At 42.4% G+C, this 12,918-nt stretch overlaps 1 protein-coding gene across 3 annotated transcripts in view; it reads right to left on the bottom strand.

Moving 5' to 3' along the window:
• tas1r3 (taste receptor, type 1, member 3) overlaps window positions 1-12,918 on the bottom strand; it is a 51,453-nt gene that overhangs the window by 26,341 nt on the left and 12,194 nt on the right. The window contains exons 1-2 of one of the 3 annotated variants that reach the window (XM_077726404.1): window positions 689-769; window positions 513-607 (exon numbers count right to left, since the gene is read on the bottom strand). The exons of the other annotated variants lie outside the window; for them this stretch is intronic. Coding sequence (XP_077582530.1) covers window positions 513-607; window positions 689-722 — 129 coding nt within the window. The 5' untranslated portion in view covers window positions 723-769. Of the gene's footprint in view, window positions 1-512; window positions 608-688; window positions 770-12,918 lie in introns of those variants that run through there. 3 annotated transcript variants of the gene reach the window in all.

Raw genomic sequence — 12,918 nt, forward strand, 5'->3', positions numbered from 1 at the left:
GACATATTTGACACTAAAATAGAAAATAAGAGTTCAATATGAACCCAACCCAAGATCGTGATAGATCCCATAAAGCCATTAACCGTTACATTTAATCAACAATAAAAAAAAAGAATCTCAGAGCTGGATTTAAGTTGCCCCCCAACCCCTTACACATGCCAACACGTTGGTATTCAATAGTTATTGCATACGTATGTCATATGAGAATATGTCTATCCGCAAATGATCCGGGAGGAGCCTTCCGTCAAGCCTCAAACATACAAACGTGTCAGCGGCGTCCACCTCGGAGGCACCCGGCACTGCTGAAAGTACGTGTGCGGACAGCCACGTTAATCGCACTGCCGTATAACACGTCCCTTTTTGGCTCTATATTTCATGCGTGTGTTGCGCCTCTATCTGTAGGGCAGCGTAGAACACACCCTACACGAGCTCTCACACACATACACGCACTTCCACACTACTTGAACCCTAGGGCAGAATGCCAAAGAGCTGGAGGAATGTGACCTGCTGACCTTGGCTTGCAGACTTCCACATGAAGACCGGACACTAGGCCGGGAGGGGTGGTCGAGGGGCACTCGGGAAGAGGGGGCCAGAATAGCTGCGGTGTCTGGTAACGGCAGACATACAGTGTTTGTAAACCACGGATATATGACACACACAGTCTGTAGGGTACATGTTGGTGTCTCACATATGCACAAACATGCACAGGTGCGAGTGGACATAGTTGGAAGCTCAGGTTGGAGGTCGGAAGGCCACTGATGACTTTTTGGATCAGAACACTTGTTTTTAGTGGCAGCTAAAAGCCTTACGGACCATGTAACAGAAAAACAGATGAAACTTGACGTAAATGAATCTTCATGGAAGATAATTGCCTTTAGTGCAGTTAGATGTTATGGTTAATGTTGTGCCATAATTATTCAACCCGCACTGTTGGAGCAAGTATGACATTTATTTGTCTTTAGCATGTCATATTTACCTGATCATATTAAGACTTGTAAAATCAACAATTCCATCTGTCTATATTACTTATTTAAAGAGATTAGAAAAAGGTAAAAAAAAAAAAAAGTCAGACCGGCTACAACGTTATACCGCAATGGGGGTTGAATCGCGCAATTCTAAGTCTTATTGCAAATACGCCATACTATGTTCAGTGAATACAGGATTAAGAATGGGGTCTGTGTTCAGTAGAAAAAGGAAGTAGTGTAGAAAAAAAATCAGGATAGTGGTAAATAAGTAATAGGTAATAAAAAAATAAGTTACACTGATGATTTTTTTACAGTTGTTTGTTCATAATGTACTATAAATGTAGAACTGTACAGGTGTGTGTCTGCACACACACACACACACACACACACACACACAAAATGCATGCTTTAGCACTTGCTCTGCGTGAAGCACACAAAGATCGTATAGTGCCAAGTGGTTGCACAATATGCTGACCTGTTTTTCCTTCCTCCACTGACTACATGCAGTGGGGATCCAAGTCATGCATCAAAGATGGTAAAGATTAGGAGTGCCATGATTGACAGAAATATGTTTAGACGCCAAAAAAAAAAGCCAGAGATGAATGCAGGTTATCGGAGCAGGTTTAATTCTAAAAAGCAGTCCAGGTGAGCCCATTCCCTTTAAACTGGAAATGCAGTTTTAAGAAATGTAGCTTTTTCTGCAAGTGGAAATCAATTTTTGAGCATTTGTCATGTGTGTGTGGGCAGACTACAGCTAAACCCCACCCTCAGCCTCAGTGCTTGGTGAAAGGATAGAGATACTTGTGACCGATCAGGTCCAACCAGTCACTGGTGACAAACATTCAGCTTTGCTCTACCATAGTCTGACAAGCTCGTAAGAAAGAGTCACTGAGTCTTACTTTTTTTTGTTTACAAGGGGTTGATTTAACTACAAGGAGTTTTTTCTCATTTAAAATCCATCAAAAAGTAGCTCTAGTTTTGTGGCAGCATTTAAAAATGTAGGTTACATGATGAATGTCAATTCAAAGTCGATTAACCGGTGACGTCATGAAATAATTTGCTGACATTAACAGCGATAGGTGTGGCGAAATTGAATAATTGTAATGTTGTTTTCAATTAAAAAAGGAACAATACCTGCGTTTGCATGAGCTTTTTAAAAATTAAAAATAAAACTGCAATATTTAAAAGATGTGAAGCAACTTAAGCAAGCTTCCATGGAAGTTTTTTTTTTTACATAGTGATCATTGATTACAATACATTCTGTGATGTAGAAATTCAAAGTGTTTTCATTGCGCTCTTGCAAAAATGCTATTATAAAATGTCTGAAAAACATAATTGAAGCATAGAAACTTCTCTGGTTAAACTTGTTTCTGAACTTATAGGTGTTTACATTAACAGTTTTTTATTGGGATTTTTTATTTCTACATATTACTAGAGGTAATGCCAGTGCAGCTTCTAATGAATTTCACCTGAAATGCCTTTAAGTTCCAATTAAATCAATGAATAAAGTATGGGAAAAAACGAATTACTAAAATTAAAACCCCATCACCTGAACAGCAAAAAGGCAAATGCAAGAAAAAAAAAGTTCTACTTTGTCGTTTATCCTAAAATTTCCCAGAACGATCCATAAAATAACAAGACACTGTTACATGTGACACACTACATCCAAAAACCAGAAAAAAAGGTACATTCTGTGAATGTGCTTTTTCAACTAATACGCGACACAGTTAAATAAAAAAGTCGGAAAATGACACATTTTATGGGCAGTGTGAAAGGGGCCAGTGTTTTATGGGCCCATGTGATTGCACACACTGCACCGTGTGTTTGTGTAGTTAGTACTTGTGACCTGCCGGAAAACACACAGGTGCAGAATCTACCTGCGGCAGACGGTCTGGTGCCAGAGGATTATAAAACAATCGGATGGAAGTAATATAGCGTGCTGCCTATCAAACAGCTGACGGGGCAGGAAAGAAAGGTGACGTCGACGCAAAGACAAACAGCGCTTCGACCCCCCGCCACCTGACCCGTCTTTGTTTCGGACTCTCTCTATTCTAGAAACGGTCTTCCCAATGCTGTGGGTAGTTACCCGGAACAACCGTGGCGACGTTAGGGACTCCCATTTTAAACAACGACAACTAAAATGTAAACTGGGCGCTTTGTACAATCCACTTCTTGTGTGTTCCGCAGACGCCAGGCTAACAGCGCTACCTTCCCCCGCAGCATCTATTCAGGTCAACTAGTGAAGGATGCCATTGTCCCTATGGCAACCAGTCAAACAAACAACGTGTGGGTTTTGTATGAAACACTAGACTTCAATCGCCGGGCCTCACGAAATGCAGTTTGCGGGAAGAGACGCTCTGCACCCTCCCGGTGTTTTTTGGACCGCGTTCCTGCCCCTGGTGAGAGACGTGTGGGAGTTTGTAAAGCTGTCAGGCGCTAACCACACGCGGGGAAATTCTGTAAACAAAAGGGTTTGCCTGGCTCTGAAATCCAACACACAAGCAAGCACACTTTGATGCCGTCTTGACTGCTGCGGATGAGGCAATCCATTCATTCATCAGAGGAAGCTCGGAACTATTCACAATGCACTGGCGTCTTCAGATACAAGTTCAACTTGTTCCGTGACCATGTTCGTAGCTCAAAACGCTTCCGTTTGTGGGAGTGGCCGTAAAAGCTTGGAGCTAACTTTCCAAAACCGCCCCAAAATGTGCATGTCAGTCTTAGCAAAAAATAAAAAAGAATCATACTTCAACCTAACAAATGTACAGATGTAATAAATGTATATTCAAAAGTCACAAAAACAAAACCCAAAGACCAAATCGGCATGTCAAGAAGCTTTTTGGGAGTCTTTAGTGTTTTGGAGTGTTCTGTGAGGACACCCTAGTGCTCAAACTCATTTTTGACATACAGTTGGGGGTTCTTTTGGGGGGCATAATCCCTTACGTCGCTCTTTTATGGATCTGCAGAAATGCAAACTCCCTAGCCAATGTGCTCGCCCCAAATCGAGCACGCTGTCTTTATTTGAATTGTCTCCCTTCTTTGTAATTTGTGCACAGTGCAGCTGGAACTGGTTGCCTCTACCTCATTGAAAATAGTGATGACAAACAAGACTCCGCCCCCAAGTTGTTGAGTAATCGCTGCCATGCTCACTTCTCTCTCCAGGAAAGTGCGTGCGTGCTTGCCTGCGTGAGCGCGTGTGCTTGTGTTCTTCTTCCTGCCGTCAGATTAGATTTCAACGTGTCCGATCAAGAAACACTCTACGAGAGTTGAGGCTATGATTTATACACACGGACACACATGCACACGGATTTTGTTTGGGTTATAAAGAGTGCAGGCTAGCTATTCTATCAGCCGTAATCACAGGCTCTTATCTTCATGAGGAGGCCGGGGTGGTGGTGGGGTGTTGGTTATCAGGCCGTAGGCGTGTACGCAAAGTGACTGGGGACACAGTGAGATGAAAACAGGAAACGGAGGCGAGGTGCTAAAATGCACACACAACTCCAGTATGTTCACACTCACTTGATACGCAAGTTGGATGAGCACAATTTGTGCTTCCGATTTTGGCTCCGTTTTAACGGCATGCTGGAAAACTCAAATGAATGCAACAGTGTAAGAAATATCTCGGCGTTGGATGTGATGTTTTGGCCTACAAAAGGCGATGACGGTGTAGTTATGCCCTTAGTCGTAATATTCCTTCTGAAATTATTAATCTGTTGATGAATGGGAGTGGACAGTACTGTATGTACTTCGTGATTGGAACACTACCAGTCAGGGTGTAGCCACCTTTTCTCAACAAAAAGTCATCTGGGTTTGACTAAAGCTCATTATCGGCATAATTGATCAAAAAAAATAATAATCGAGTACGTTCGTTCATTGCACAAAGAAAACAGTGATAATGGGAAAATACCTTACATAAATGGCAAGAGCTTAATGCGTTTAATCTTACTCTGAGGATTAACATTGTAGTGCACGGTTCATAAAATACATAGGCTTAATGGGAAAATACACTATCTAAATATAAATCGAAGAAAAAGGCCGAGCACATCCCAGGAAACCAATTAATAATCCATCTAAAACATTTGTGACGTCCTGAAATTAAAACTGAACTACCACTTTGATTTCAAATTTCAAACATATTCCGGAAGTTTGCCAATACACCTTCATTTGTTCTTGAGTTATAACCGAACTCGAATTGATGTTCGGCAATTATAATAACGCGGAGATTTGCGGCGTGTCTAATTAAATAGTTTAAACGCATTTAAATTATTGCCCCAAATTATTAATTATTTATTTTATTGGCTGGCATTCTACTGATCTCTTCTATTATTTCAATTGGACTGAGTAACTATAGGTATAGCGCCTAGCAAAGGTAAAACAGTTCACTTTCCTTAAGTGTTTTTCCATTCAGTGCTTGGGTTTGCCTGTTTTTTTCCCCCCTCGAATCAGCACCTGACAGGGAATCATGCTATTTTGCAACAGAGACGGGACACGCTGTTCTAGTCGTCAACAGCGTGTATCCAAACAGTACAGATCCGTTTTTATGAATGGCTCCCGGGTAGCATAACAAAAGGGCGGCTCACAAAGACGATATCTTGCAAAACCCAGCTGTTGAAAGGTAAAATATTCCACACGGCCTCACCCTAGTGACACTTGTGAATCTGTTTTGGTTTGGCACGTCCTGCAAAAGGAGACCCGATCAGTGTGTCCCAATTCCATAAACCATCACCCAGTTGAGAGCGTGAGTCACGTTTTTTGTGGTGACAGTGGGTGGCTTCCCTTCTGTGACAACCAATCCCCCTGCTGCTCCTCCTTTATAACTCTCTTTTTCCGTCTGAATCACCCGGCTAATTTAGCGGATGAATGTTAGTCTCCTTTAGGAATTCCTCCTCCTCTTACTAAGTTGACCACTGTTTGGCTCAGGCCGTTAATAACGCCAATACTACACGGGCTGGCGGCAACGGGACAGTTTGGCAACTTGCAGCCATGTCACATGAGGGATCAGCATGACGTGATGTGGACACGTGCCCATGCAAACAGGGAGTGGTGTTTGTAAAGTGCGAGGGAAAGGCCAGCTGGTCCTGTTGCATTTATTTATGTCTTTCCTTATTCGTAATAAAATTTCCCGCTCAGTGTGCGCAAGCTGGCAGAGCAGCCGCTCACTGTGTAGGAAAACTTAATCATTGTCAAGTCTGCTTTTGTCACAGAACGTGCCAGCAATACCATTTGCAGTTTCTACGGTGCTGACCCTCATTTTTCAAAGGTAATTCCAATAGCAACTTTTAATTGAAAAGTCTTAATTTGAAAAAAATATATACTGAAATGAGCCAGAAATGCTCCAAAGTCAACAGAAAGTGACCATGAAATTTACCAAAATGAATAAGTAGCCCAAAATCAACAAGATCCCTAACCCAGACCAAAAATGACACAAAATCAATAGGACTCGTAAGTCCCCCAAGGTAATAGACCGTTGGCCTGTGAGATTGTGAACCACGTCAACGCTTGTAAATAGTAAATTGAACATTATCGGAATATGCCAGGCCCGCCATTGACAACAGCTTAGAAAATGAAAAGAAGAATGGATGGTTTTACTGGAAATGACTCTCTTAGAATTCAAATTGCATCACAGTTCTTGACGCAACGCTTTTGTACATTTCTACACACTTCCCGGATGTTGATTGAAATTTGCCTGGTTATCTCAACCCACGATTATGTTTCTCAAAGAGCAACAACGCGTGAAAAAGATGGATTAGACCTAGTAGATTTCTCCCAAAGTTCCACATGGGAAAACTAACGACCCTTGCTTTTAACCAAGATCTTGCCATTACTGTTAATATGAAGAATTCCAACCAGCAAGACTTTCTAATCTTTCTGGTTGCGCCTCAACAAAAGCCAAGGCTCTGGGCCATAGTGGTGCTTGGAGTATGAGAGACTGAGGTTGTGGACAAGTGTCTTTATACCAATAATGAGTTAAAACGGATGCTATTAATACAGGTATCGAGTGGAGACCTCGTTAGACCTCGATAGAAGTTGACAGCTTGAAATCTTGCATGTTTGTTGGTGACCAAATACTTATTTTCCACTCTAATTTGGAAAAATAAATTCTTTAAAAGTCAAACTATGTGATTTTCCGTTTTCTTTCTCCACATTCTGTATACATATTGAAAATTACAAGCCTCTCTAATCTTTTCAAGTAGGAGAACTTGCACAATTGGTGATTGACTAAATACTTATTTGCCCCACTGCACATCTTTCTAAGCTTGAAATCTTTTCAATTCAATGGGGATATTTATTCGCCAAGCAGGGCTTTACTTCCTGGCTCTTCTTGAAACTGCAACCAAAAACCAAACTTTTTCCCCACTTTTTCGGCGTGTGCTTTCTTTTGAGAGAGCATCTTGTTAGCGAGTACTAACGAGGCTTTTTTAACGTGAGCAATGTGTCACAATTCGCCAAAACAGCTTTGACGCGAGTCCCTATTTAAAGGCAGTCCTTCACCCGGGTCAGAAGGACGTCGAGGGGACACATATATTGAGTATGATATCTCTTCGAGAAGTGTAAAATGACACCCTCTTCCTGAGCACTGGAAATGCGTGGCTGGATTCGGGATGCGGTGAATGCGTGTAAGGCCTCTTTTCTATGGAATGGCTGCACGGATCGGGCAACTTATTTACGCAAACCTTTTTTTTCCTCGAGTGAATTTATGCGCTCGACTGTGTACACAGCCAACTTGGCAGAAAAATAAGAAGCACTTTGTGCCCTGAGAGGTCGGCGTACACCTCCCACACACTTTTCAGGCTCCAGAGGCCCTCGCACCGTTTGGCCTCTCCGGCTCATCTACTTCCTGCCGGCTGACCACAACAGTGAGTAGGCGACAGCGTCTCCAGAGGTTTTTTTGGAGGCACCAGTGCGGAGAGAGTAAACGGAGGTTCACAAGACACAACATTGCTTCAAATTAAGCGTTTTGCTCTAACATTATAAGGGTCCGTGCAGAAATTGGCATGATTTTAAACTTGATTTCCAACTCTGTTGTATACAGTCTTCCCTGGTTTTGCTTAAACGGACAACTCTGCATTTCTGATAACCCATTATTTTTCTTCACAGTCAAGAGTAATTTGCTGGCTCCAAGATAATTACAGCCCTTCTTAACCTCGGCACTGTGTTCTTTCCATTTGCTTCATTTACAAAGCAGCGACGCTGACTCAAGTTTTCTCTCCCTGTTATTTCATCTCCATGATCAAGGCAGACTCATTTTTTTTCCCCTTTCATGTTTCATATATATATTTTTATATATAATCTATGTATCTTTTTGAATCAACTAAACGTATGAATGCATAAAATAATAATCCAATTTAAATGAATAAAAACAGACAAACATTCTGACTAAGGTACCCAATTTCCGTTTAAAATTGACATTTTATTTTTAAATTTTAGGCGACTGCGTGAGGAAAAAGAGAGAGGTGGAAGCAAGTGTAATGGAGGCAAAGCCTTGGAACAGAATATTTAAATATTTTCAAAATACTTTCATTTTCAAAATGTCCAAAAACAACGAACAAACAAAAGACAGCAGAACTAGAAAGATGTAAACCAAAAGTCTCCGTACAAGACCATATGATGACAATGGACCGACAAAAACCATAAACTTAATCCCACAGACAGTTGTGACAAGACAAGATACATCTGGATTTGCATGAAAAGATGATCGGTCAACAAAATGTATTGGACAACCAGCGTCGTCATGACTTCCCCATAAAGGGTTAACACGAGACGTACTACACGCTTGTAAGTTTGGCAGGAGCTCCCAACCATATTTGGCGACTTCCTGAGATTGTTTCAGTGGTTTCGAAATGGTTGGGTGTTCAAATTTGAACAAACCGCAGCTCAGTGCATTTTGCTTTTGTGCAAAGTGGCTGGTGGTTTACTGATTTGTCAAGGATATAGCGGTTAGTACGTGGCCTCCAGCCCTTAGCAGCCCTCAAATTCCATAGATGGTAGTTAAGGCTTGAGCTTCGCATTACCACCCACGCTCGGTCGCCTCAATGGACCGTCACATTTCGTCTCAAATGTATGCACCTGCACAGTTTATTTTCTTCCAAGAGTTGGAAAATGGCCACCGGGCCTCGTCGCTTGGACGCTTGCGCCATCAGTCTTGCGGATCATTTCTGTCAAGAAGAATGAATACACCCGCTGCAGGTTGCCTGGTATATTATCCCCTCCCTCTTCCTTAGGAGGCATAAACCAGGGGGTTCAAACACACGGGCTGCGGGCCTGTCTGTGGATGCTCATCTTTCAGCGCCATTGATGGCACTAGCCAGCAATGTTGGCCAGTAAGTTAACTTCGTGGGCCAAAAAAACATGTTTGGCCCACAAGAGATTGAGTTGGCAAACCAAACAGTTTGACTCCCCTGCCCTAAACCCTTGTTGGAACGGAAGAAATCATCTACTGACACTACATGTAGTCTGGCCCGAATGCTTAAACGGCCATCACCCTGCTGTATGCGCAGAATGTATGGAAACAAGACTTATCCAGCTAACCGAGCATCTGTCGACCATCCATCTTCACCCGATTTCCTGCCGTCTGGGCAATCATTTCTTAACCCCGTGGTGGATGGCATCACATATGATGGCAAACTCGCTGAGTTCTATGTTGGACATCTGAAATCTTTATCAGTTCCTCAAACACGGCGATTCTGATCTCCCTCAAGGGAAGGGTTAAAATCCCCCGACGGGGGCTAGTTACTTCAAGATTGATTGATTTTGGGTAAACTTCTTGCTCCGTAGGCAACATCAAGAGGACCGGAAACCTGGGATAGTCATTGGCCAGGTGCCAGAAACTCCTGTTTTGGCCGTTCAGGGAGAACATCTGTTCACCCTTCAGGAATTACTAATCGCTAAAAGCTGCTGACAGCGCTGCTCCATATTAGCGATGGGAAAAATGTGCCGGAAACAAGGCATATTTGGAGAGGCTTTTCATCCAGCGGTGGGCGCACGACTGTACAGCTGGCGAGTCGGAGCATAGCATGACGTTCTCCTTCACACCGCAGCTGTCATTTTCACAGCTTCTCCCCAGACGTCAGACACTGTGGGGAGGGTGTGCGGTTTAATCGTGACTGAGAATGGAATCTTGAGTTCCCATGGTCTTTTCGAGCGACCAAACCATTACGATGTGAACTCAACGTGAAGGATTACCAAGGGCAATTTGATCCGCAAAACCCGCTCGCCAAAGATTCCCCCGGTCTTCGTCTTGGAGACTAAACACACCCTGTCATCATCGAAGAGGCGGACTGGCTCGGGCCAACCTGTTCGTAATACTGTAACCACTCTGCGTAACAATGCGGAGGCATGATGCAATGTTGAGGACTGGATCAGGGCTCTGTTTGTATTGCGCTCGAGAATAGAGAATTCTTGCATTGTGAGGCAATTTACAATCCCATCCGTGCGTTTCCCATCAGCTCTTTGCTCAGAGAGGAAATGAATAAGAAGCAAAGCATCTCGGGCAATTCGGGCCTTGTTAACAAACGCGCTTTAATAAGGTTTACACTTGGGTGAGTGATGACAGCCTCGTGATTGGTTGCCATGGCAGGAACTAGTGCGACTGGGGGAGGCTCGGTGAGACAAAACCACAATTGAGGAGTAATGTGCTGCGATGTGTCATCAGCTTTGAAGCGCACACCTGCTCCTCTTGGATATACAAAGCTGCTACTGTACCAGCGATGACGGGACATGGGCGCAATTAAATGTGTGCCTTCCAATGAACATTTACTTTATTTGACTTTGAGAAGATCACAACTTGCTATTGAAATGTTTTGTTTTCTACTAAAAAAAATCACACATCATGCATGACCGAGCAACTAAACAGAACCATTCATTCAAAAGTTGAAATGGCAAAAGACAAAGAAAAAATAGCAAAAAGTGTAGAAACGTTTCTTCTCTAACTGCTTATGTTCACTGTTTAAAAATTCTGCAACCAGTTTTTTTTAATTATGGTAAGCACGTTAGTTATCTTATTTACAATTGTTAAAGCAATGCCCGAATACTAAAAAGAAGATTTATAGGACCACAATTCTACTGCAAACTGTCTTAATAAGAGATCACCTTTCAGGAACATGCAATTTCACAGCAATTAAATCCCAAATGGAGGTCAGGGAAAAGAGAAGTAAGACACTTCTAGGGTTGCTATGCATGAATCATGTTAAATATTGTCTGATATCCATATGCCTAATCTAAGTAGCAATGGGACGCCTATTTCTGCAGCGAGCAGTCCTGCAGGTTCTCATGCTTGACGTCACCTTCCGAGCCTCTCGCTCGTATGTTTGTATCAGAGTGGACTTTGGCCACAGACTGAATATGCGTGCAATTTAATAACCCCAGCAGGCTGGGGCAATCAATGCTCTGACCTGCAATGTGAAGAAATCATTTACGCTATGGGCCAACCAGCACCATGTAGTAGTGCCGCATTTATTATATTGGATTGCCACGATGGGGGAAAAACTTTCTGAAAGTACCACTTAAAATGAAAAAAAACTAAAAGGTGTCGCTTTTTGAAGTGGTAAAGAAAGCACATTCATGTTGCATTCCTTCGTGAGCTATCTTGCCTTCCCTTCCCAAATGCTTTATAAGACACTTCCTGTGAAGTGAATGACATTATGACGCAGGCAAGGGAGTGCTGAAAAACCAGCGCCAAGCTGACAGTCACCATTTCTGGTGAATTACGGTGGTATAAGGAGAACAAACTGTACCATTATAATTCGGTTTCAGGTTTTGAATGACACACAATTTGACATTCTCTACTGGAGAGCAATACAGCCCCATTTCTGGCCCCTGAGGACTCCCTGAAATGTACTCAAAATTAGAATGTGTCCATGTTGGGGCCGTGAATGTAATGACAAGCCTTTGGGGTCTTGGAGGTGGGGGGGATTTGCGTTGTGGCCTAGCTGTGAAGCATTTACAAACTTAGACACAAGAACAATCTGTCCTTTCAACACACACACACATACACACACATTCACCTCTGCTTTGGGCCACTATTGATTCAACACATGCGGTGATTGTCGCTATTGTTTAGGTGTTTGGTTAGCCTGCGTGTCTTCGTGCACGTTTATTTAGCCTGCTTTGGTAAGGGTGACATAGTTCCATTCAATTTGCATTATTCAAACTGAATGCAGAATTCAAACTGGATTCATCTTAACTCTAACTGTAAATGGCAAGCAATGAGTTAAATCCAATGCATTCAAGAAAAAAGGTGTGTTTTCATGAAGATTGTATTCATTTATAAATGTATTTATTCAAAGAATATATAATAAAAAATACTATATATTGTATATTAATCATTATTTTTTTAAATTAATAATTCAATGATTATTAAAGGCTACAAAAAATTAACCCATATAATAAACTAATGTATTGCCCAGGCCTAGAAATGAGGACAGGTTGCGCCACAATCAGCTTGAATAGGACGATTCCCTTCACCACCAATCCAAACTACTCCTACCACTCCCTTTAAATGTGTGAAAAGTACTGCGCGCTTGTAAACAAATGAACTTTGCCGCAAAACTGCAATCTTTGCTACTTTAAATGAGTCTGCCACCTTTGTTCACCCTCTTAATTCCAACGTGGTGTGGCTTAACATTATATTAGGCCAATAGCAAACAGGATAATCTAGACAAAAAAAAAGCTCGGGGCGATCTGGTACGCTGTGCGACACAACAATGTCGGCTTTGTGCAAGTGGCGGCACACGGCGTGTGGGCAGGTACAATAAGTGTGTGCGCTTGTGGTTGTTTTTATTGTGCCGAAGACAAGAGCTGTGCATTGCGTGGAAATGTGCTCATATAATTTACACAATATTCGCTCATGAGGTACGCTGCATTTGGCTTAATCTGATTCATTGGTCTTAATTGGAGAAAAACGCTCTGTATTTGTCGTAATTGTACGGTTGTCGTTGGCCCTTTGGCGCTGACG

The sequence above is a fragment of the Stigmatopora nigra genome, chromosome 10 (genome assembly GCF_051989575.1).
Source record: "Stigmatopora nigra isolate UIUO_SnigA chromosome 10, RoL_Snig_1.1, whole genome shotgun sequence".
Lineage (NCBI taxonomy): Eukaryota > Metazoa > Chordata > Actinopteri > Syngnathiformes > Syngnathidae > Stigmatopora > Stigmatopora nigra.